At 40.0% G+C, this 21,237-nt stretch overlaps 1 protein-coding gene across 3 annotated transcripts in view; it reads left to right on the forward strand.

Annotated features, from left to right (window-relative positions):
• NELL1 (neural EGFL like 1) overlaps window positions 1-21,237 on the forward strand; it is an 852,764-nt gene that overhangs the window by 768,965 nt on the left and 62,562 nt on the right. For 2 of the 3 annotated variants that reach the window (XM_029208123.1, XM_029208125.1), the window contains one exon: window positions 10,371-10,511. The exons of the other annotated variant lie outside the window; for it this stretch is intronic. In XM_029208123.1, the coding sequence (XP_029063956.1) occupies window positions 10,371-10,511 (141 nt within the window). The remainder of the gene's footprint in view (window positions 1-10,370; window positions 10,512-21,237) is intronic. 3 annotated transcript variants of the gene reach the window in all.

The raw sequence follows: 21,237 nt of genomic DNA on the forward strand, positions 1-21,237 counted from the left end.
ATCAATGTGCATCACCAGTGAAACTTTAATAGATCTACACTACAGAAATGTATAACTTGCTCAATGGCCACTCCAGGTGGGTCCGTCTGGAGATTCTACTGGTTTGCCTAAGAGAACCTCCATGGAAACCTAGTGCTCTGTTGAGTACTAGTTGAAAAACACTGATATAGTTAAATCTTTGCTTATTGTAAAAATAAAAGAGTTAATGTATTGAGTTGGAAAGTGACTTACTCAAGCTGAATTAGCTATCGAGTGCCAGAATAGCTAGTGTTATTTTAATTAAAATCTTCTGAGCAATTAGATTTGGGAACATCAGCCTTGGGAATTAGATTTGGGAACATCTCCTATGAATTGGAGAAGACAGTGGTGGAAAGACCAGCCAGGAGATACTGCACTCATTCAGGTCTGAGAAAATAAGGAACTGAGTGTGGTGTTGGCAACAGATCTAGCGAATGGATGCAAAACAGATTTTTAAACCATGTCAAAGGAAGAAGTTTCAATGCATCTCCCTTCCCTTCCTCTGACTTTCCCTCACCCAGAAAATATTCCTTTTGTGCCACTGAATTCCAGGTCCTGCTCTGTCCTCATGTCACCTCATGGGCTTACAACCTAGCAAAGGGCTTGCTGAGAGGATGGATATTTGAGTATAGACTTGGAGGTTGAGACATGAAGTCATGGAGATATCTGAGAGAACATTCTAGACAGAGGAACAGCTTATGTGGACGACATATGCAGCGGCTGGAGCATGTCTGATATGCCTGAGGAGTAGCTGGGAAGTCAGTGTAGCTGTCCTGGCCAGTGTAATCAAAAAGAACAGTGTTTGATGAACTCAAAGAAGCAAGAGAAGGCAGATCACGTGAGGTTTTGTAAGCCGTTATAACAACTTTGACCTTTTATTCATCGGTTGTGAGGAATGAGAGCTGAGACGGAGTACTGGGGAGGAAAATGAGTTTGATACATAGAAAGATATATGTTATAGTAATGCTTTGGGTAGAATGAGTTTGAAACGAAGAGACCTCTGGGATTAGCTTATTCATAGGCAATAGTAAATGTGTGTATGAACTTTTGTAAGAGGTCACATTATAGAGACGTAGATGAGAAACCCTCCAGATTAGAGAGGAGAGTTAACGTGGGATAAACTGATTCGTTGTAGAAGAATTTGGGAATGATTTGTTCAGAGAATAGTCAAACAAAAAGAAGCACTTCAGAGATAAAATTAGAAGGGTACAACTCTCTTGTGCCAAGTCAGTAAAGAAAGAGATTTACAAAAGGCAGAGAAGAGCAATATCACCAATGCCACTGATGCTATTATTAATAGCAGGCACCGTTCAGTTTAATGGACTGAACCTAGTTGCTGATCAGCACTTACGAAGAAGAAACAGTCAAAATGATGTCACCATATATTCTGTGTAGCAGTTAATTGACTTCCAGAGCTTGTTTATACCTTATTGAAGCTTTGTTTGTGAGGCAGACGAAACATTTATTTTTGTTATTGCAAATTAGATAATGAAGAAACTGAGGTACAAAGTGATCACTTAAACTTGATAACACCATTCAGCTGGTTAGTAGCAGATGACGACATCGGCCCAAAGCCCAGATCTGCCATCTTGTAGGGAGTTAAAGCTGGAAGAAGACTGAGGTGTGCTACAGCACAGTCCTTTCCTTTTACATGAAAGGAATGGAAGCCTGGAGACTTAGACTGTCTTGGCCTGGACACACATAGTTCCTCCATGACCAAGTGGGGATTAGAAATTACAGAATGTTAATGATTGCAGACCTAATGAGTGCCTGCCTAGTTTGGTGGAGTAGCTTTACATTGCTCTCATTCAATCCTTAAGGTAACAATGAGAGCTAGGTAATATCCTCCTCCTTTAAGAGCCAAGGAAACTGAAGCTGAAAAAAGATAAACAACCTGCTCAGAGACTTCGAACTAGGAAGTCACGGAGCCAGGATTCAAACTCAGGTATATTTGACTACAAAGCTTTGTCTCATTTGCACATTATCTCAATTCTCGGTCTTCAGCACAAAACCTCCCCTGTAGCTGCCTGCATAATCTTGATAGGTGCTGTTTTTTTCTTGTTTGCTTATTTTTGTTTTTTTTTTTTTTTAGAGATTGTGTCTGCATGCTTCTGACCTTAGCACAGTCTTTCCCCTTAATGTGGAAAGGGGTCTATCAAAACAGTTAGGAAACGCTGGCTGTAGCAATAAAGCAGCCCCAAAACGTAAAATGGCTCAATAAGATAGAAACATATCTCTGCTCACATAAAGAGTCCCTGACAGTTTCAGGTCTGTGGAAGGGCTCTGCTCCATTTAGTCACGCATGGAGCCAGACAGACAAAGGCTCCGCCATTTTCAACCTGTGGCTTCCAAGTTTCCTTATACATTAGCCTCCAGTGGGAAGGTGGAAATAGCATGGAGGTTCATATGAGATATTTTTGTGGGCCATACTGGAATTACATTATTTCTAACTTTAGAGCTAGAGCTTAGTCACAAAGCCTCACCCATCTGCAAAAGACATGTAGGCCTCACCCATCTGTAAAGGACCTATGTTCAGGACACACCCTTGGGAGCCCAAGAAGAAAAGTTGGAAGAGCTAGACTGTTTTTACCACAGAGGCTTTCTTTTTCTTTTCTTTTTTTTAATTCAAGTATAGTTGGTTTACTATGTTGTGTTAGTTTCTGGTGTACCGCAACGTGATTCAGTGGGTACACACGCACATGCACACACACACACGTGCACACACACATATATTCTTTTACAGATTCCTTTCCATTATAGGTTATACAAGATATGAATACACTTCCCTGTGCTATACAGTAGGTCCTTGTCATTTATCTATTTTATCTATAGTAGTTTGTATCTGTTAATCCCGAGCTCCTGGTTTATCCCTCCCCTGACCTTTCCCCTTTGATAACCATAAGTGTATCTTCTACGTGTGTGAGTCTCTTTCTGTTTTGTAAATAAGTTCATTTGTATCATTTTTTTTAGATTCCACATATAAGTAGTACTATATAATATTTGTCTTTCTCTGACTTACTTCACTTAGTATGATAATCTCTAGGTCCGTCCATGTTGCTGCAAATGGCGTTATTTCATTCTTATTTGTGGCTGAGTAGTATTCCACTTTATAAATACACACACACACACACACACACACACACACACACACACACACACCACCTCTTCTTTATCCATTCATCTGTTGATGGACACTTAGGTTGTTTCCATGTCTTGGCTATTGTAGTGCTGCTATGAGCATTGGGGTTCATGTATCTTTTCGAATTAAAGTTTTCTCTGGATATATGACCAGGAGTGGGATTGCTGGATCTCCACACTATTTTCCATAGTGGCTGCATCAATTTACATTCCCACCAACAGTGCAAAAGAGTGCCCTTTTGTCCACACCGTCTCCAACATTTATTATTTGTAGACTTTTTGATGATGGCCATTCTGACCAGTGTGAGGTGATACTTCTATGTAGTTTTGATTTGCCTTTCCACAGAACCTCTATTTTTCATTTATTTGTCTTTTTAGTTTCCCTCAAGTATTCTGATGTATGCTGTGTTCAGTAGAGTCCTGGAACTCAGCAAATATTAGATAATAATCAGGTTTGTGTTCACTGTACTTGTGGCAATTTATGGTATTGCTTTACTTCCTTAAAGTCATGTAACGTTTTTTGGGAGGAGAGAATCCAGTTTTATGGGGTATATATTATAGATTCATAGATTCTATCACCGAATGTTTTGCAATATTACAGTCGTCTCAAAATACAAATGAACATCAGTGTCTTATAGTTTTCTGCATATAGGTCTTCTGTCTCCTTAGGTAGGTTTATTCCTAGGTATTTTATTCTTTTTGTTGCAGTGGTAAATGGGAATGTTTCCTTAATTTCCCTTTCAGATTTTTCGTCATTAGTGTATAGGAATGCAAGAGGTTTCTGTGCATTAATTTTGTATCCTGCTACTTTACCAAATTCATTGATGAGCTCTAGTAGTTTTCCAGTAGCATCTTTAGGATTCTCTATGTATAGTATCATGTCATCTGCAAACAGTGACAGCTTTACTTCTTCTTTTCTGATTTGGGTTCCTTTTATTTGTCTTCTCTGACTGCTGTGGCTAAAAGTTCCAAAACTATGTTGAATAATAGTGGTGAGGGTGGACAACCTTGTCTTGTTCCTGATCTTAGAGGAAATGGTTTCAGTTTTTCACCATTGAGAACAATGTTGGCTGTGGGTTTGTCATATATGGCCTTTATTATGGTGAGGTAAGTGGAGAGGTATACCATTTTCTTGGATTGGAAGAATCAACATTGTGAAAAATGACTCTACTACCCAAAGCAATCTACAGATTCAATGCAATCCCTATCAAACTACCACTGGCATTTTTCACAGAACTAGAACAAAACATTTCCCAATTTGTATGGAAACACAAAAGACCCCGAATAGCCAAAGCAATCTTGAGAAAGTAAAATGGAGCTGGGGGAATCAGGCTCCCGGACTTCAGACTATACTACGAAGGTACAGTCATCAAGACAGTATGGTACTGGCACAGAAACAGAACTATAGATCAATGGAACAGGATAGAAAGCCCAGAGATAAAGCCATGCACATATGGTCACCTTATTTTGATAAAGGAGGCAAGAATATACAATGGAGAAAAGACAGCCTCTTCAATAAGTGGTGCTGGGAAAACTGGACAGCTACATGTAAAAGAATGAAATCAGAACACTCCCTAACACCATACACAAAAATAAACTCAAAATGGATTAAAGACCTAATGTAAGGCCAGACACTATCAAACTCTTAGAGGAAAACATAGGCAGAACACTCTATGACATAAATCACAGCAAGATCCTTTTGGACCCACCTCCTAGAGAAATGGAAATAAAAACAAAAATAAACAAATGGGACCTAATGAAACTTCAAAGCTTTTGCACAGCAAAGGAAACCATAAACAAGACGAAAAGACAACCCTCAGAAGGGGAGAAAATATTTGCAAATGAAGCAACTGACAAAGGATTAATCTCCAAAATTTACAAGCAGCTCATGCAGCTCAATATCAAAAAAACAAACAACCCAATCCAAACATGGGCAGAAGACCTAAATAGACATTTCCATACCATAATTCAAAAAGAGTCATGTACCACAGTGTTCATTGCAGCACTGTTTACAGTAGCCAGGACATGGAGGCAACCTACGTGTCCATCAACAGGTGGATGGATAAAGATGTGGCACATATATATACAATGGAATATTACTCAGCCATAAAAAAGAAACGAAATTGAGTTATTTGTAGTGAGGTGGATGGACCTAGAGTCTGTCATACAGAGTGAAGTAAGTCAGAAAGAGAAAAACAAATACCATATGTTAACACATATATATGGACTCTAAAAAAAAAAATGCTTCTGAAGAACCTAAGGGCAGGGCAGGAATAAAGATGCAGACATAGAGAATGGACTTGAGGGCACAGGGAGGGGGAAGGGTAAGCTGGGACGAAGTGAGAGAGTAGCATGGACATATACACACTACCAAATGTAAAATAGATAGCTAGTGGGAAGCAGCCACATAGCACAGGGAGATCAGCTCAGTGCTTTGTGACCACCTAGAGGGGTGGGATAGAGAGGGTGGGAGGGAGACGCAAGAGGGAGGAGATATGGGGAGGTATGTATATGTATAGCTGATTCACTTTATTATAAAGCAGAAACTAACACACCATTGTTAAGCAATTATACTCCAATAAAGATGCTAAAAAAATAATTAAAAATATAGAAATTTTTAAAAATGCAAATGAACATTTTTAAAGATCCAGAAATCGTCTCTCAGTCCTAACCAGTGACCTGGTTACAAGGTAATATTAACTTTTTTCTGTCTTTTATTTTTAAGCAGTAATATAGAGTCCAAAGTTAATATCCTGTACAATAGGGGAAACAGTAGATTTTGCTTAAGGGTGTTTTTTGTTCATCACATCTATGAAGTTTGATTTTGTTATTCATGATCTACAGTTCAGAAAGCAAAAATTTGGAAAATTCTAAACAATATACTAGTGTGTTGTTGGGCAGGAGTTTGAAGTCGTATTTGTGTGCAAAGCCAGTGTTCTCAACCATGGTTATGTGTTTACATTCCAGTTGCACTGATAGACTCTAAGTGTCTGGAGTACAGAGACCTTATCTTTTTCATCTCTTTATCATAGGGTGGAATATAGCTTCATACAAGTATGCTCAATAAACTTTTGTTGAATGAATGAAAGCATCAAAAGTTTTTCTCATGGCTCAACCTACAAATCCCTAGAAAAGATACAATCAACTATTTCACTGTGAACTTTAACCAATTAATATGAAATACAAAAGTATCTCCTTGGAAATAAACTTTGAGAACAACTTTATTTTGTAAATTTTCAAATAGCAAATCTGAGAGAGAGGAGATCAGTTGAAGGAAGAGATTCATCCAAGTCAAGAAACTAGAATTTTGCAAGAATCCAAGGATGTGTTTGCCAATGACTTTTGATAGCACATTCACTGTACATTCCAAATAGGGTTAAACGTGTTGTTTAGGACACATCCTATGGAAAAACCTTGGGCTGTCCTCTGTTTTTCATGCTGAATAAAAAACTCAAAGTACAAGTAGGATTCTTGATTGAAGGCAACTTTAACTGTGTGTCTTTTGTTGCCTTAAAATCTCTAAAGATTAGACTCAGAAGCAAAGTCTTAAAAACTATATAGTGTCTTTTAGACACTATAAAGTGTCTTTTAGGTAAATAAGATATAAAGATTAAACTAACCCCATAATATTTAATTTTGCGAATTGACATTGTATCTTTGTGATCTGCAAATAGCAGGAACTCTTGTGGTACTTTGAGTCTCTGTTACAGCACTTTTTCATTGTTCCTTATGTTCGGTCCATTGTCATTTATTTTTTCATTCATTCATTCCCACAGACTTGTATTGGGTACTTTCATATTGCTTGACATTCACTTATTATTCCAAGAAATGTAAACCTAAGATGTTGTCTCTATTCTTGGAAAGTCTGCATTTGAGGGATGGACACAAAAGGGAAATACTGCTGTGCTTAAATAGATGTGTGTGTACATAGTGAGGCATTAGGGAGGGAGGACCTGTATGTCTGGAGGAGTTGGAGTAGGTGATATCAGTTAGGGTTTGAAGGATGAGTGTGTGTGTTATATACCTCTTCCTCTTGTTTGAGAGCTCCTGGGTTTCAGGAATCACATCTTCTTCACTTTTGCATCTGTTTTGCAACTGCCACGATACAAATAGCATCCTTGACACGTATTTTCAGCTCAGCCAATATTTAGAGAATTGAATAAATACATTATCTTGGTGTAAATCTTCCTTTCTCCATTCATCAATGACATGATGTGATAGAAGAGTGACAAGTACGGGTTCTAGCTCATTCTGAACCTGGTTTCGCCATATGTTAGCTATTTGACCTGGGCTATCATGTGATTCATTATGTAGCAGACACTCGGATGTAAAAGTGAATACTATAGGTTCCACTCTCAAGAATCCTCCAACATCTCTTGTTTCCTCTGCTACATTTTCAGGTCTGTGCTGGATTAAACTGAGATTTAAACAAAATCCTAGGATTTGTTATAGGAAGGAAAAATGATTTTTTTATTTGTCTGTTTCCTTTGCAATGTCTGACACCATGTGATGCACCCAGGCTCACTGTGATTTATCAGAATTCCTTGAGACAGGGGGCCGGATTCCATGGTGAACTCACAGAGACCCCGTTCCCGGAGCATCTGTCTTGTTTGTTTGCCCGTAGCAAGTGCTGACTGGGAGAAACAAATCTCTTAGGACAAAGGCAGCCACAAGCCATTTAACAGTTTTTAAAGTCCCCAAAGTATCACTGAAAAGCCTCCACGTGCTTTCTGTATTTGGGTATGTGGTTGTTGCTTTTAATACTCCTGAGACTATACAGAAAAAATAGCCAGTTTTACGAACACGACGAAAATATAAGCACCTCTCAAGTACAGCCTGGTCTCATATAAAATGAAACTGTTGGCTTCAGTTATAGACCTGGCCCACGAAATAGAAATGTGCAGCCTTGTTTGCAGGTGCTAGTGTGTGATGAGCCCTGGTTATTCCCAGTGAAGCCCCAGAATCTGCTGTGTGCAGTGCAGCTCCCAGGCAAGGAACACCTCCACTACTTTTCTAATTTTCAGTATAAGCCAGGAATACCCCAGTGTCTCTGGGGTAATTGCAGCTGTATAATTTGACTGGTTGTATTCACTCCCTATGAGTCTCCCATGCTACACAGATAACTTATATCCCGCTGGATCGTGGAAGCTTTTGCTAGTTTCTCTTATTTCATTTTGGGAATAAAAATATCTGTGAATTGAAAAAAAAATATTTGCACATCATTCAGTATTCCCACTCCTCCTAGAAATTTCCTGTAGAATTGAGAGCAGGAGGAATTATTTGTAAGATGTTCAGATAATTTATCCTCCAAACTGAGTTAGTTTTGAGAGTGAAAGAGGCAGCAGGTGACAATGAGACCAACCAGGACATATGATTTCCATGGTTATTTGAGAAGTTTTGCTTTTGTATGTCCTGGTTTCCTGACACTAACTGTGGCTAGATGGTTGTTACCGAAATATTGTCATTAGTCTAGAAATCACAGGGTCTGTGGGGAATCATGACAGACTTTCTGGAAGCTTTGGAAATAAATGTCTGAGGCAAAACTTGTTGCTGCTTTGTTACAGAGAGTTATCTTTCAGCCTCTCATAGAGAAGTTATCTCTGAAAATCAGTCTTCTAGTTATGTCTGTTCCTCTTGGTGACCTATATTTAGAAATAACCAAACTGACTTCATAACTTAGGGCCCGGTCCTTCCCCTCTGTAAGACATGGCCTCAAGTCACTTCTCTGTTTCAATTTATGAACATTTTAGTGATTCAAGGTGTGTCCCACTGAACCACACACCTGTAAAATTTCAGAAATGAAAACATAGTTGTTGAAATCTTATTGTTTGGAGATTTATAATAAATGCACACACAACCTGACTGCTATAGCTGAAGGTGCTATAGAAGCACTAGGTCCTGTGGCCTGATTGCATTTAGAAAGCTGAGGGATGCTGTATGTCAAAGGACTGCATGAACTTAACGACACAGCCATAAAGGAAGAAGATGGCAGTTGGCAGAAAAAGGCCAGGATGGAGTTGCCCAGAATAAAGAGCTTTCCTCTCTTTACTTGGCTGGAATGCTATGAGATGAGACTGGCAGGTTTCAAACTACGTTCACAGCCTTGTGCACAACTCGGGACTTTTCAGTATAATAGATACACTGGTAGTTGATGCCTACAGCACGGCACTGCTGAACAGGACTCTGCAGTGCGTTGTATCCATTATGTGTTATATCTTAGTATTAATTAAATTTCTATTTGTATAAGACTGCTGTAGTTCAGGTGTTTCTAGGAGGACTAGGGGGGGATTCCCAGCCCACAATGGCTATATTCCAAGAAATAATTACCTGGAGAGATTCTGTAAGATGAGCTGAGCCTGGCATGACGACTGACAGCTCATCTTTCTGCAGTGGTGTCATTTTCCTTCAGCTCAGAGGCAAGCCTTTGGGCTAGAGAATCCAGGCATTTGCTGATTCTAAGAAGCCAGATTCTAGAGCAAATAGAGCCCAGAAAACTTCTTTTCATCAGGCACGATTGAAGAATGAGGAGCTCTGATTGACGATCACAAATCAAGTCCTTAAGTGAATCAGCAGTTTTAGAAAGAATTAGAACAGTGGTTCTCAAACTGTGCTCCCCCAAAACTTAGTTTCACAAGATATTATCCAAAGAAAAAGCATTTCTCAGCCAAATAAATTTGGGAAACAGTGCATATTATGATTCTGCTAAGTTTTGCAGGGCATATAAATATGATAAGTCTCTGAGACTGAAATCTATAAAGCATTAGTATAACACTATTTAACCTAGAGTTTCCTGAACTTATTTGTTCACAGGTATTTTCAGAGAATACCAAATAATATCTGGGATTACTATACTGAAATCATTGAAGCAGAGAAGAGTCATATACTCTGAATAACAAAAGTGTGCCAAACATCCTCAACTTAGTTTCTGGTGATTCAGAAATGAACACAGCATGTGCCGTTAGGAGTGTCTTCATGACCATCAGTTCTCATTCGTTGTTCAGTTTATGAGAAAGCATCCCAAAAACGAAGCTTTCAGTTTGTTTGTTTGGATTCTAGAAAAAAAAGATGGGATACAGTTTCTCCTGTAACTTTCTTTTAGGTGACTAAGCAGTTTTAATTGATATGTTGACATGAGCATGTTTTAGGTGTTTATTGAAAGGTTAGTGTCAGAGGAAATTAATGTCCTGGGGGGCTTGTGTTTTTCTCTGAGGCAGATACTGATGAATGTACAGAGGGGATCATTGAGTGCCACAACCATTCCCGCTGCGTTAACCTGCCAGGGTGGTACCACTGTGAGTGCAGAAGCGGTTTCCATGACGATGGGACCTATTCACTGTCCGGGGAGTCCTGTATTGGTAAGCAGCTTTCAGCCATGCCCTCCATCCATCTGGACCTTTGCAGGAGGGGCAGCCTGCTTTGGCAGTCTGTTCAGCTCCCAGTGTTAAGATATGACCCCTCACTGGTTCAACTCATCAGTTTTCAAATTTCCTCCCTCTGCAATTCAGGGATCAGGGCAGGGATTAGGCAGTGCAGGGTTTTAGAACTATTATACAGAAACTGGGGCAGTCAGAGGACAAAGCCTGGGTCTGTAGTCTGTGGCTTTTAGTGCTTTCTGAAGGAAACCATGATGACTTGCATGAATTTTTCACAGTTTAAGATACAGCTGTGGGAGAAGAGGAAATATTGAGGGACTTAGAAAGTTTAGTTTAAATCTCGGCTCTTGTAATACAAAAGTCACTGTACCTCTCTGAGCCTTCTCCTGTGAATACATAAAAATGTGGATAATAATGCACATATATTATTAGATTTAAATGGGATACCATAATATTTAAGGATTATAAGCTTTGGATTGGTGCACAAATATGATAGAGTCAAATTAACCTTATTATTGTTGCTATTACCACTGCTGTCATCTTTGCAAGGTCTCCTTTAATCACTTTTCTGCTTGCAGTTCTGTTAACTGCTGAACAGAGGAAGTTAACAGATGGAGTTCTTCCCCTTCAAGACCTTATACCTTTCACAAAATCCAAACAACTGATCAAAAATGTAATCGTTTCAGGGGCTTCCCTGGTGGCGCAGTAGTTGAGAGTCCGCCTGCCAATGCAGGGGACACGGGTTCGTGCCCCGGTCCGGGAAGATTCCACATGCCGCGGAGCGGCTGGGCCCGTGAGCCATGGCCGCTGAGCCTGCGCTTACGGAGCCTGTGCTCCACAGCGGGAGAGGCCACGGCAGTGAGAGGCCCGCGTACCGCAAAAAAAAACAAACAAAAAAAAATGTAATCATTTCCATGAGAACCTTGGCCAATCCAGTTATTTCATGTCATGTGGACTCAGCTGAATTCTTAATGCTGATTTGGACAGACCCAGAGGGCAAGCATTCTGACCATGGGTTCTCAAAGTTCAGAATGCTGAATTCAAAAATGGAAATTTGACTTTGCTCTCTGCATATCTGCATTTTATTTTTTCTAAAGGTTGCTCCTGAGAACCAGTCAGTGTTTTTTACAACTTTTCCCCTAAGATTGCTCTGAAGCAAAGATGAACTGGGGAACAATAGGCACATGGCATGAATTGTCCATTGCAATGTCAGCATTACTGTTGAGAGGCACGCGGTATAGTTGTTAGAGGCATAGACCCTTGAGCCAGACTCCCTGAAGTCAAATTCCAGCTCTGCCGTTACTAAGTAGGTTGCAAGGTCTTAACTAAGCTCTGCGTCATTTGTCTCATCTATAAAATGGAAATGTTCCCGTTCCTGCATATTCAGCCCTCTGCCCCACGTCTATCCGTGTTTCTTTTATTGTTAAAACGATGATTTGCAACCTCAGGGAGAGGTCTGCATCTATCCTGGGTCTTCATATACTTCCTTTACACGTGGCCAGGAACTTCCGTATGTGTACAACTCAGAGTAAATAGATGTTATGTGAATAGGGATAGATCAAATGGCTGTTGGATAGAAATATAGAATATTGACATATGCGATGTTACATTTTGGGGCTAAAGATAAAAATTTCATTTTTAAAAACAGTATTTAACATCAATACGTAGGTGACTCTTAGCTTTTTTGTGCATAAAAGACCTTAAACATGACGTAGTTGATCCAGTTTGATAACTGCCTGGACCTGCCGTGGTGTCACATACTTCTGTGCCTTTGCATGGGCCGACCCCTCTGACTGGAATGGAACAGAGTTCTGAGTCAAGGAGCTCTTCTCCTTGATCGTGTTGATTCACGTGTGAATTTTTGTTCATTTTCCTAACTTCAGCTCATGTTTCACTGGGACCCCATGAAGCATTCTTTGATGTCTTCATAGGAGTTTTCACTTCTCTCCTCTCTAGCTCTAGAGCTTTTACCCTGGCATGTTTCTGTAGCTTCACTTGTTGCACTACCATTCAGTTTATTTGCTCTTGGACTAGCCTGTGAACATGAAATGAGGTTTATTCTTCTGTCTCTCTAGTGAGACCCTTTGGTAGTTGGTGTGCAGTAAATGGGAAAATGCAACCACAGTTGATGTGTCCAATAAAGAAATGCAATCTCAGAAAGAGTGACACCTTGCTTCCAGCCACGTAGCTTGTTTGGTACAAGTCAAGACTCAAGCCTAGGTCAAGGGTGACTCTATGTCCCAGATGCTGGGGAAAGTCCCACTTTATACCTATTGTTCTGTTGTAATTATCAGTTGTGCCCTGTCACTGTCATAACTATCCCTGTTAGAATGACAGACGTCATGGTCACCTCACCTGCTGATTTCTCTCTGCCATGCTGAGTGATGTGCCCTCCCCAGGGATGCACTTTCTTCATCCATGAACTGCTTCCTGATCTGCCCAGGAAACTGTCGGTGAACTGGATTCCTTGGCAAGGAACTAGGGTTGTTTTTAGTAGTAACATATTTTCCGAATTCGCTTTCATTTCCTCACCTTTAAAAATAGCTTTGTATATGGGTCTTACTAAGAACAGAAATCTGACCATCATTTAGGTTATTTTTGGTAGTTGAGAGCACTATTGGTTCAGAATATTTCTTGGTGTAACAGATGTATAAATCTGATCATGTCACTTTCTTGTTACATCCTTCTAACGCCTTCCCATTGAATGTAAATAAATTTCTAACTTCTTTGCATGGTCTTCCTCCAGGCTTTAGGTAACATTGTCCCTGCCCACTTACTGGGCTTATCTCTTATATATGTTAGCCTTTCTGATCTTTTCATGCCTTGAACATGACAGTGAACTCACCCAGTTTCAGGGCCTTTGGCTTTGACGTTCTCTCCGTCTGGAACACTCAACACCTGTTTCCTTGCATGGTTATCTTTTTTTTTTGAAGTATAGTTGATTTACAATACTGTGTTAGCTTCATGTGTACAGCATAGTGATTTGTTTTCTTTTTCTTTGCAGATTATATTCCATTAAAGGTTATTACAAGATATTGGGTATAGTTCCCTGTGCTATACAGCAAATCCTTGTTACCTATTCTATGTATAGTCGTTTGTGTCTGTTAATCCCATACTCCTATTTGTCCCTCCCTCCCTTCCTTTCTCTTTGGTAACCATAAGTTTGTTTTCTATGTCTGTGAGTCTGTTTCTGTTTTGTATATAGACTCATTTGTATTATTTTTTAGATTCCACATATAAGTGATATCATATAGTATTTGTATTTCTCTGACTTATTTCACTTAGTATAATATTCTCTATGTCTATTCATGTTGCTGCAAATGGCAACATTTCTTTCTTTTCATGTCTGAGTAATATTCCACTCTGTGTGTATGTGTGTGTGTGTGTGTGTGTGTGTGTGTGTGTGTGTGTGTATACACACACACACACCACATCTTCTTAAGTCAATCATTTGTTGATGAGCACTTGGGTTGCTTCCATGTCTTGGCTATTACAAATAGTGCTGCTCTGAACATTGGGGTGCATGTGTCTTTTTGAATTAGAGTTTTCATTTTTTCAGGTATATACCCAGGAGTGGGATTGCTGGATCATATGGTAACTCTACTTTTAGTTTTTTAAGAAACCTCCATACTGTTTCCACAGTGTCTGCGCCAATTTACATTCCCACCAACAGTGTAGGAGGGTTCCTTTTTCTCCAGAATTTGTTTTTCTTCTTTTTTTATGAATATCTTGAAGTCCTAACTCTTAATTTATTTATTTTTGCTGTGTTGCGTCTTCGTTTCTGTGCAAGGTCTTTCTCTAGTTGTGGCAAGTGGGGGCCGCTCTTCATCGCGGTGCGCGGCCTCTCTTGTTGCGGAGCACAGGCTCCAGATGCGCAGGCTCAGTAGTTGTGGCTCACGGGCCTAGTTGCTCCACGGCATGTGGGATCCTCCCAGACCAGGGCTCGAACCCGTGTCCCCTGCATTAGCAGGCAGATTCTCAACCACTGCGCCACCAGGGAAGCCCGAGAATTTGTTATTTGTAGACTTATTTTTTCATTTAATTCTTAGCTCGAATGCCACTTGTTTGAGGAGACTCTCCCTGACTATTTTATCTGGGGTAGTTGCTTCATTACATCACTCTCTTTTATATCTTTTACAGCATTTTCTTTGTTTACAAATTTATTGTGCATATACATATGTGTAATTGTCTCCTGCCACAAATGTACAGATTCTCTGAGGGCAGAGACCTTGTCTGTGTTTCACCACTGTACACACATTTCATCATGTATACACAAGGTAGGCACAAATTAGGCATCAATGCATATATGTCAGATGATTGAAGGAATAGATGATAAAACTGTATCAGGTCAAATTTATTTTGTATTTGGTTTGACACAACTAGTCGTGTAGATTGCAGTGAGTAATGTAAGATGTTAAATATCACAAAATCATGTGAGTCTTTTGTTTCAGAAACATAATATTTATTAAGAACAACCATTACACCAGTACTGGGTCAAGTCTTCTGGGAATATGAGTATAAAGAAGATAAGGTCTCTGTTGTTGAAGGATTTATAACTTGAAATATTTTGAATCATAATAACCTATCTTAATGACACTGAAAATTAGCACATAAAATAAGCCCTAAATAACATCAGCTACTAATGCTTACATTTAAAAGAAATAGCAGCATCTGAAACAATCATTTAAAAACCTCTTTTAAGTGTTTTAGCAACATGCACTCAGCTATGCTTTTTCCCCAGACAATAGCAGGGATGGCATATGTTGGAATCTAAAATATGGCAATTATAGGCTTTTAGGGCAACAGTCACCTGACACTCCAAGCCATTTTTTGTTAGATGAGGTTAACACCTGCTCTACCGACTTCATCAGTTACTGGAAACGTCGAACATTACTAACATCATAAAGAACAGCACCCTTGCAAGATTTACTGTTGCCTCTTTCTGCTAAAGTAGATCATATAATTGAAGAAATGACTAGTCTAGGTATTGCAGAGACAGACGGAATCGCCCTTCTTGAGAAGTTTATCAGAGTCTCCTCTATCTCCCTCTTTCTCTCCCATTTGCTTGTATATGTTTATAAGTCCAGGAGAGATGGGCACACAGGTTTGCTAGCTGGAATTTGTAGACGAAGATGACAGGGATGCCTTATTACTGTGGGGTCCGGTGCACTTTGTGTTTGGATGCAGTGGTGGGAGTTCAATGACTCTCAGTTTTCACATAGAAGCTGTGAGCAGTTCCTTTTTATCTGGGCACAGTTATCTGGGTCATTTGAAATGAAAACTAATGTATAATCAACAATGCCATGTCTAAAGAGCAGGATTTTACATATTTTGAAAATGAGATTCAAATTCCCTTGGATGTCAATCTGTCTCCGTGATCTTGCTTCTGCCTTTGAATCTTTATTTTTCTCTGCTCGCTCTCATCTCTCACGTGAATTCTCAAGCCTCCGCAAATATTTCTTCCACTCTTCCCAAACCCTGCACTCTTTACTCCTTTGCTTGTATGCTTTTCCCTGACCATCCCTCTATCCCCATTTCCACTTGTCAAAATCCTGATGAAGTTTTACACCCTAAACTAGTGATTCTCAAATGTGTTTCACAGTAGATTCACGTGAGTAGCTTTTTAAAAATACTTACAGGGCTTCCCTGGTGGCGCAGTGGTTGAGAGTCCGCCTGCCGATGCAGGGGACACGGGTTCGTGCCCCAGTCCGGGAAGATCCCACAAAAAAAAAGTACTTACTTTTACAAAAAAAAAAAAGTACTTATAATGGGGCGTCACACACCTGGAGAATCTGATTCAGTTGGTCTGTTATGAGATAGATTGAGGTCATTTTGTTAAGGTCTACAAGTGATTAGAAAGAATAGTCAATTCACATAGAGAACCACTGTCATATTTCTCTAATAGTAAAAAAAAAAAAAAAAAGGCCTACCTCTCCTATGTTCTCATAGCCATGTGTTTGCACGTGTTGTATGGAATTTATCAGATTAAGTTTGTTGTCGTCATCAGTTCCTTATAGCCTGCAGTACAGCTGAGGTCTTTTTGTATCTCCTATAGATTTGTATTGAATTAAATTGTATTGTTCATGCAATTTTGTCATTATTGTTATCAAACAAAATTTTCAAATCCTGGTAAAAGCCATTTTGTTGACAGACTCGGGGATAACTTATAGCTCTTCCTATGGGACGCGGCACCTCTTGGCCTCCCATTATTGCGTCCTCTAAAGGGACTTGGTTGTGTGAGGCCGGTTCCCAGTCTCTGGAGTCTGTTTTCTGGTCACTGTAAACAGCCCAGTGAGTATTTACTTGTCAGAGCAGCTGCTGCAACTGACGTGAACTTACAGAGCAACATAAAACAACCAGAGAATGTTCCACTGGAATCTCTTGGGAAGGAGAGTTCACTTTTTATTGATTGAAGCATCAGGGCTGATTGAAATGGTCTAAGAATGATTTGGGTTCTGCTGTCATTGCCCAGTGTCTAGTTCTTATAGGAGTGGAGATTAAAAAAAGGGCTAGAGGGGGCTTCCCTGGTGGTGCAGTGGTTGAGAGTCCGCCGGCCGATGCAGGGGACACGGGTTCGTGCCCCGGTCCGGGAGGATCCCACATGCCGCGGAGCGGCTGGGCCCGTGGGCATGGCCACTGAGCCTGCGCGTCCGGAGCCTGTGCTCCGCAACGGGAGAGGCCACAACAGCGAGAGGCCCGCGTACCACAAAAAAAAAAAAAAAAAAAAAAAAGGGCTAGAAGCTGGAGATGCTCCCTGTGACAAACCTCACTGCGCGGGGTGGAGGATTATGAAACCTTAGCCAGTAACAGTGTGATACAGGAGAGGCAGGTTTCCAGTATATACTTATAGGATTTTTGGGATTCAAATCCCAGCTGGGCCGCTTTCTAGCTGAGCCTCATTTGGCAAACTATTTAACCTCTCTCTCTAAACCTTAGTTTCCTCAGCGTACAATGATTAAAATAATATTTCCTGGTGGAATTTTTTGTAACATAAGTGTTCCTATATGCCAATATCCTAGCAAGTAGTAGATAATAATAGTCAACATTTAACTTCCCTTCGCCTAAATCTCTCATCTGTCAAATGAAGACAGCAACGGTGATACTAATAAGAGCCAACATTTATTGAGAGCTTACTTTCTGCCAGGCACTGAGCAATTTACAGAAGTGCCGACCTCATAAATTGCTGTGGAGTAATTGTGAGGATTAAATAAGCTAACATAGGAAAAAAACATTCAGCACTTGTGTTTTTAAGTGCTCGATAAATGTGAGCTATTATCATGAACTGAGCACCTACACTATGTGCCAGGGAACTTCATGCATTACATAATTTAGTTCTCACAATTGTCTTAGGAGGGAAGCCCTTATTTCACCATTTTAAAGATGTGGGAAGTAAGGTCCCAGGGATTAAGATAACTTGTCCCAAATTCCACAGCCAGTAAGGCTGTAATCCAGGTGCCTTCGATCCCAAATCTTCTTTCTGCTTTTAGTATGTTAACACTGTAGAGCTGTCTGGAAAGGAGGAGACCTGTGATGAGCCACAGACAAGGAGCTGTTAAGCAGAGCAGCTACAGGTCAATGAGACAAAGCAAAGAGAGAATGAGGGAGTATAACTGAGACCCAGACAGTGTTGCTATATTCTGTCTGAATCAAGAGCATTGGGGAATTGCTTTATCCAAAGGACTCAAGGGCTGTGTCTTTGGGCCCTCCTGCTAGACCAGGGGCAGGATGTCAAGGTGGCAGGTTCTTGACAGGTAATCTGATAGCATCTTAGCCTTAACAATAGTATCACCTGGCTATTCACTGATGCAATTACCTTCCCTGCATTTTTGATGATATGAATCCAGAGTAGAAAAGGAAAGGAAGGCGTGGGGAATAAAGGGTATGAGAAACGGTGGTAAGTAGATGTTTAACTAATTATACTTGTTCTTTCATTCATTCATTCATCCCCCGCTGCTCGAAAGTAATTAGTATATACAAAGAACACACATTCAGTAGGGTTATTAAAATAAAAATATTTGAAAAATACAGAAAATATACTAACCATGAGAGTTAACAAAGACGTTTATGAATATCCTGACAGGCACAGCAAAAAGGAAAGCATGATTATATGAACTGGTCTAATCTAAAAGGAGTTCGCATAAAAAGTCTTTAAGCAAAAAGGCTCAAATGTGCTTTTTCTCTGTTCCAGAGCAGAGATATGCCAGGGTGGTGAAAGCATCTTTGTGGACCAGAGTATTTCAAGCTAAGAAAGTTTCAGAGACAGAGGCATACACACCAATCTCAGAACAGTCATTGGATTTTCTCTTTGCCAAACAATAATACCCACCCATGCATAAAGTATTTTCATTGAAACAGCTCCTGCCCCAACCTTCCTTGATAATATTTAAATGATCTCTCATTAACTTCAAAATTGATATTTGTTGCCAAAGAACTTTAGGTTTGGTTTTCATCCAAGTAATGAACTATCTAAGAGACTTCCCAAAGGCAGACACCGCCTGGCCGTGTCGCTGTTTAAATAGCTTTACGCATCTAACTAGCAGTGGTGTGAAGTACATGGGGCTGTGGTCTGGGGACTCAGGGGAGCTCAGTTGCTTGGCACAAAATTGCCACCTTCAAATGGACAGAGAGACCAGGGACAGACACCACCTGGGTATGGAATGGATATGGAATAAGATTGGTATAGTCAGGACACAGGATGGAGAGGATAAGAACATTTCCCAACATCTAATAGAGGGGATATTCTGGGTTCCCCAGAAAGGGCCTTACAGTGGATATTAACACACAGTTGCAAATGTTAAATCAGGTGAGAAATGTGTCCCATCAGACCCTCTGCAAGTTTCCTGCTCCCCTTCAAATCCAGCCATGCATACATAAGCCTGGAGCGGTTTACCTGTAAGTTAAATTGGATATATTTGGGGGACTTCTCGAGGAAGGCAAATGTTCCTCCTCAGTTTTGGTGATAAACATTTCAAAAATATAATTTCACAAAATGATGTCAGAATAGCATTCATCGCACTAAGCTCAGGCGTGAACGCAAAGTCCATTGATCACCCTCTGCCTATCTGGGCTGACACAACAGGCCTATGTGATATTATCCACTTCAGCTCTGGAACTGAAACAAGACATCTCAGGGAATTATTCTAACAGACCTCAAACTAACGACAGGGTCTATCCTCTAAGCCACCCCTGGCCCTGATTAGTATCTTTTCAGTGACAAACACCTTCCTAATGGAAGCTGTGACCAGCCATGGAACAGATAAAACAACTTGGAGCCATGCTTGAAGCAATGCACAGTGCATGGAGAGCCAGGGACCTCAATTCTAATCCAAGTGAAGATCACCTGGGTGATAATGAAGAGGAGAAAAACTAGAAAACTATTAAAAAAACAACTCTTCACAAGGATTGCCATGTTATACTTATTATATCCACAAAAATAAGCCTGCTGTGGTCTTAGCACTAAGTTAGGTGATACGAAGTGTCCAGAGAATTCACCCCTAGGGACTTTAAAACACCAAGCTGGAGACAAAAATCAACATACGTGAAACAACCAATAGCATTCTGATACAGGTTATAATCTTATAATTAACTGTAAAATTATAGGGTCAACACTGTATGTAGGTAATTAGGGAGGAGAGTGCTTAGAGAGGATCAAAGAACAGTCATACCAGATTGCACGGGGGTGATTAGACTTGAAGAATGGAAGGGTTTATGTGGTTTATAGATATAAAAATAAAAAATAAATATTAATAATAGGGAAGATTGATTACTTCATGTTCTAGTCACTCTTCTAAAAACTTCACATTTTCTAACTCATTTTATCCTCAAAACAACTTCATCGGGTGGGAATTTTGATAGTCTCTACTTTATGGACAAAGAAACTGAGGCACATAGATGTTCCATAAATTGCCCATGGTCATCCAGCTATTAACTGGTAGATTTCCTCTTCCAGAAAGGGTTAATCAATGTCCTTTCTAGGAACTGTGTACATGTTTAATATTTTTGAGATATTAAGCAACAGGAATATTACTTTCTTTATTGCCCATTAAAATCTTGCTGCAAAAAATGGTACTATAAAAGCCACATTTTTATTTATTGAATGCCAACTGTGTGTCATTTCACTTTCAAAAACCCCTTGTAGGTAGCAAATGAGGAGAAACACGTCAAGCAGTGCAGCCATGTGTGAAAGAGCCCATGTTCTTTCTACTCCCCCAATGGCCTCTGTCAATTGTATATTAATTGTAGATAATTTACAAAAGGATTAAATTATGGTGTGAGTAGTGATCATTATTCAGATAATTGCCTCATTTTCTACTTCACTGTGTGCTTATAGATACATACCTGGTATTAAGTCCATAATTTTTAAATTTAGTTTATCTTACGTGTGTGTACAGAAGGAACTAAGGTTTTACTCCATACCAATGTATTCTGGGGGGTCATCACATATCTGAACAAAAGAGAGAGATCTAGGATGATGGCCATCTAAGAGGTCACCTGAGTATAAACAGTCGTCAGTGTGTTCCCCTTCTGAGAGGTTGCCTCAAGGCTATGGGAACTTCTAATATTGCTACATGGTATCAGGTCACAGTCATGAAGATCCAGAGCTTATGAGTCAGAAAGACAGGCATACCTGAAGCGCTGCAGCTGGCTCGCACTCCGCTCAGCTGCTGAGGTGTGGCTGTTTGCTATCTCCTGTCCCCAGCTACATTGA

The sequence above is a fragment of the Monodon monoceros genome, unplaced genomic scaffold (assembly GCF_005190385.1).
Source record: "Monodon monoceros isolate NGI ecotype Baffin Bay Population unplaced genomic scaffold, NGI_Narwhal_1 Super_Scaffold_7, whole genome shotgun sequence".
Lineage (NCBI taxonomy): Eukaryota > Metazoa > Chordata > Mammalia > Artiodactyla > Monodontidae > Monodon > Monodon monoceros.